The sequence below is a fragment of the Pongo pygmaeus genome, chromosome 1, assembly GCF_028885625.2.
Source record: "Pongo pygmaeus isolate AG05252 chromosome 1, NHGRI_mPonPyg2-v2.0_pri, whole genome shotgun sequence".
Lineage (NCBI taxonomy): Eukaryota > Metazoa > Chordata > Mammalia > Primates > Hominidae > Pongo > Pongo pygmaeus.
In genome coordinates, this window is record NC_072373.2 from 222925001 (window position 1) to 222928611 (window position 3611).

General features: G+C 54.1%; 1 protein-coding gene across 1 annotated transcript in view; it reads right to left on the bottom strand.

The window, feature by feature from the left end:
• The window catches only part of SLC45A1 (solute carrier family 45 member 1), a 25006-nt gene extending 22247 nt beyond the window's left edge, over nt 1-2759 (bottom strand). The window contains exon 1 of the mRNA XM_054440985.2: nt 2667-2759. Within this exon, the coding sequence (XP_054296960.1) occupies nt 2667-2744 (78 nt within the window). The 5' untranslated portion in view covers nt 2745-2759. The remainder of the gene's footprint in view (nt 1-2666) is intronic.
• Between the last annotated feature and the right edge of the window lie 852 nt (nt 2760-3611).

Here is a 3611-nt window from a genome sequence, read left to right on the forward strand (position 1 = left end):
GGCACACAGGCATATCTCCCACTCTTTCTAGTCAGCATTTTAACCATAATGTGAACTTAAGTGCATTAGAAATCTCCCCTTTAAATTTGGAATGAAGAACTGTGGCCCAGTTTGGAAAAACTTCAGCTTTAAACAGCATATGGCAGAAGTGTGTGTGTGTGTGTGTGTGTGTGTGTGTGTGTGTGTGTGTAGAGAGAGAGAGAGAGACAGACAGACAGACAGACAGAGTCTCCCTCTATCTAGCCCAGGCTGGAGTGCAGTCATCATGGCTCAGAGCAGCCTCAACCTCCCTGGGCTCCGGTGATCCTCTCACCTCAGCCTCCCAAATAGCTGGAACTACAGGTGCACACCACCACACCAGGCTAATTCTTTTATTTTTTTGTAGAGATGGGGTTTCGCCATGTTGCCCAGGCTGGCCTCAAGCTCCTGGGCTCGAGTGATCCATCCGCCTTGGCTTCCCGAAGTGTTGGAATTACAGGCATGAGCCACCATGCCCAGCCCCTGAAGTGTCTTTTTGAAAAGAGGAGCCTCTTTGACCTTATTTAAAGTGGACTATGTAGATGGCCCACTTCTCTACCTGCAAGAGGACAACTCTTCTGCCACCTCTGCCACACCCCACTGCAGCCTGTCCTAGCAGAAGGGAGATCCTCACACACTCAGTGAACTTCTCTCTAGCATCTGAACCAGAATTAAACCTAGTTTAATCTTGGCTCGGAAAAAGTCTTTACTAAGGATTCATCTTCAAATCTGGGGGTCAGCATTACCATTTTTATTAAAACTACATTTAGTAAAAGCTGTTCACAAATGTTTATTATAAGAAGAATTTTAGAAACTCATTTTTGAGGCCGGGCGTGGTGGCTCACGCCTGTAATGCCAGCACTTTGGGAGGCCGAGGCGGGTGGATCACCTGATGAGCTCAGGAGTTCGAGACCAGCCTGGCCAACATGGAGAAACCCCGTCTCTACTAAAAATACAAAAAATTAGCTGGGCATGGTGGCGGGTGCCTGTAATCCTAGCTACTCCGGAGGGTGAGGCAGGAGAATCGCTTGAACCCAGGAGGTGGAGGTTGTGGTGAGCTGAGATCGCACCACTGCACTCCAGCCTGGGCGACAGAGTGAGACTCTTGTCTCAAAAAAAAAAAAAAAAAAAAAAAAAAAAATCCATTTTTTAAGGTTCCCATAAAAATGAGTGAAAGTGGAATTTAAGATCGTAAAATCTAATTTTCATGCACAAATACAAACATTCGCCAGACCATCTTTACTGCACCATATGACCATTTGCTCGGTCAAAAGGAAATCCACTCATCTCCCTGGATCCCCCGAAGGTTATACAGGGGGCCCACTGTGCTTCCAGAATACAGAGGATGTTTAAAGTAACAGATCCCTCAAACTGTGTTGTGGGAAGTTTAAGCGGCAAATGATTAATAAAAGTAATCAATGTCCATGTAGTTTGAATGCTTACAACGATCCTACTACGAGCCGAAAACATTTCCTCATTTCTTTCTTCTCTTTATGAAAATGGGCTCCCCCCACGGGGTTGCCTTGGGCCACCTCCCTTCCTCAGGCGTATTTGCTTATTTGTTTGAGACAGAGTCTCTCTCTATTGCCCAGGCTTGAGTGCAGTGGCACGATCTGGGCTCACTGCAACCTCCGCCTCCTGGGTTCAAGCGATTCTCCTGCCTCAGCCTCCCAAGTAGCTGAGATTACAGACATGCGCCACCACGCCCGGCTAATTTTGTATTTTTAGTAGAGATGGGGCTGGCCAGGCTGGTCTCGAACTCCTGACCTCAGGTGATCCACCCGACTCGGCCTCCCAAAGTGCTGGGATTACAGGCATGAGCCGCCGCGCCCGGCTGCTCATGCTTCTTTCTACCCATTCTCAAAATTCTTCAGTGAGGTCCTCCAGGACCAGGAAGGGGCTCTACGGACTTGGGAGGGTGCACTTAATAGGCTAGTTACTGAATCGTGGCCGTTTCCCACTTTGCATCTCCGGCAGCTTGACCCCTACTCCAGGGCCAACTTTTCCCAAAAGCCCAGGCCAGGTGCAGCCTGAACGTGGCTTTCCTCCGCCCCTGAATCTGCTTCCCTGTAAGAGCTGAAAAACATGCACGGCTGTCACTCTAGAAATAATTGGAGAAGTTGCTTATTGTCGAGGGCAGAAGGAGCTGAACGGCTTCCACCTCAGCGCGTTCCCCTTGGTGCTGACTCGCTCGGGAAAGGGGAGTCCTCGGTGCCCTCGCTAAGTAACCCCGGGATGCTGAGGGGCGTTGCCAGGCCCCTGGTCAACAAGAGGGCTCAGCCCCACGCAAGAGGTGAGCCGGGAGCGGATGACACCTGCCCAGGTGACCAGGGACCAGGCCTCCGGCTCAAGGAGCGCATCAGGAGCTGGGGCCAAGGCCAGGGTTTCCTCCCCTTGCCAGCAAGAATGAGAGCACCTGCCATCTGGCCGGCACCCTCCCCTGGGCCCGAGGCTCCTGCCCTCGGAGGGGCGAGACGGGGGAGCTCAGTGGACTCTGCAATTCATGAGACTTCCACGAGGAACAAAGGTCTCCGTGCCGGCCTCGGGTCCCGATCTCGGCGCCCTGACTACCCCGGGGCCCAGGGCGCGGCGCTCCGGCAGGCACGGAGCCAGGGAGCGGGCGGAGGGCGCGGAGGAGACGGCGGTACCTGTGGGTGGAGACGGCAGGCATCCCTGTCCCCGCTGGGCTGCTGCCTGCCCGGCCGCGGTCCCGGCTGCTGCAGCATCACCCGGGGCGGGGCGCTGACGTCACGGCCGCAGCCTCCGCAGCCGCGCGGGGCCCGGAGCCTTAAAGCGGCGCCGCGTCTGGGGCCCCGCGGGCGGGAGGGGAGCCCGGTGTTCCCCTGGGCCCTTCCCGCGGGAGGCCCGTCCCGGTGCTTCGCGCACGACGGCGCGTTCTGCAGGATCTGCCCGGATCCCGGAGGAAAACGTCCCCCCCGGCCTCACAGTTCTCACCGTTTTCTTCTGATTTAAAAGAAATAAATACATTTTCGTGCCTTCATGTATAAATAGATACCCGTGTGTTCGCGGATACATGAATGTCGCAGTGCGTGTGCCAAGCCTGTGCCCATGTGCGCAGTGGGGCAGCCGGGCCTGCTGAAGGCGTCGCGACTCTGGGCCCGGAGCTGTCCAAGGCACTGGGGATGTCGCAGAGAACAAGGCAAAGTTCCCGCCCCCGGGGGAACTTTGTAATGTAAGTAAATATATAAATACTTTATGTATTTATTATTTATTTCCTTTTTTAACATACAGAGAGACAGGGCCCTGCTATGTTGCCCAGGCTGGTCTCGACTCTTGGGCTCAAGTGATCTTTCTGCCTCGGCCTCCCAAAGTACAGGTGTGAGCCACCGCATCCGGCTGCATGACATTTAAGAGAGTGACACACACACATTAAACAAAACATAAAATAAATGGTATGTCAGAAGGTGGCAACGCCCTAGAGAAGGGGTTAGGGAGTGTGGGGCTGCGGAGGCGCTGGCCTTGCAGGTTTCCATCAGGTTGTTGGCGAGTCCTCACCTCGAAGGTGACACTAGAAGGAGGACTTGTGGAGCAGGCTGGGCACGGTGGCTCACACCTGTAATCCCTGAGCTCTG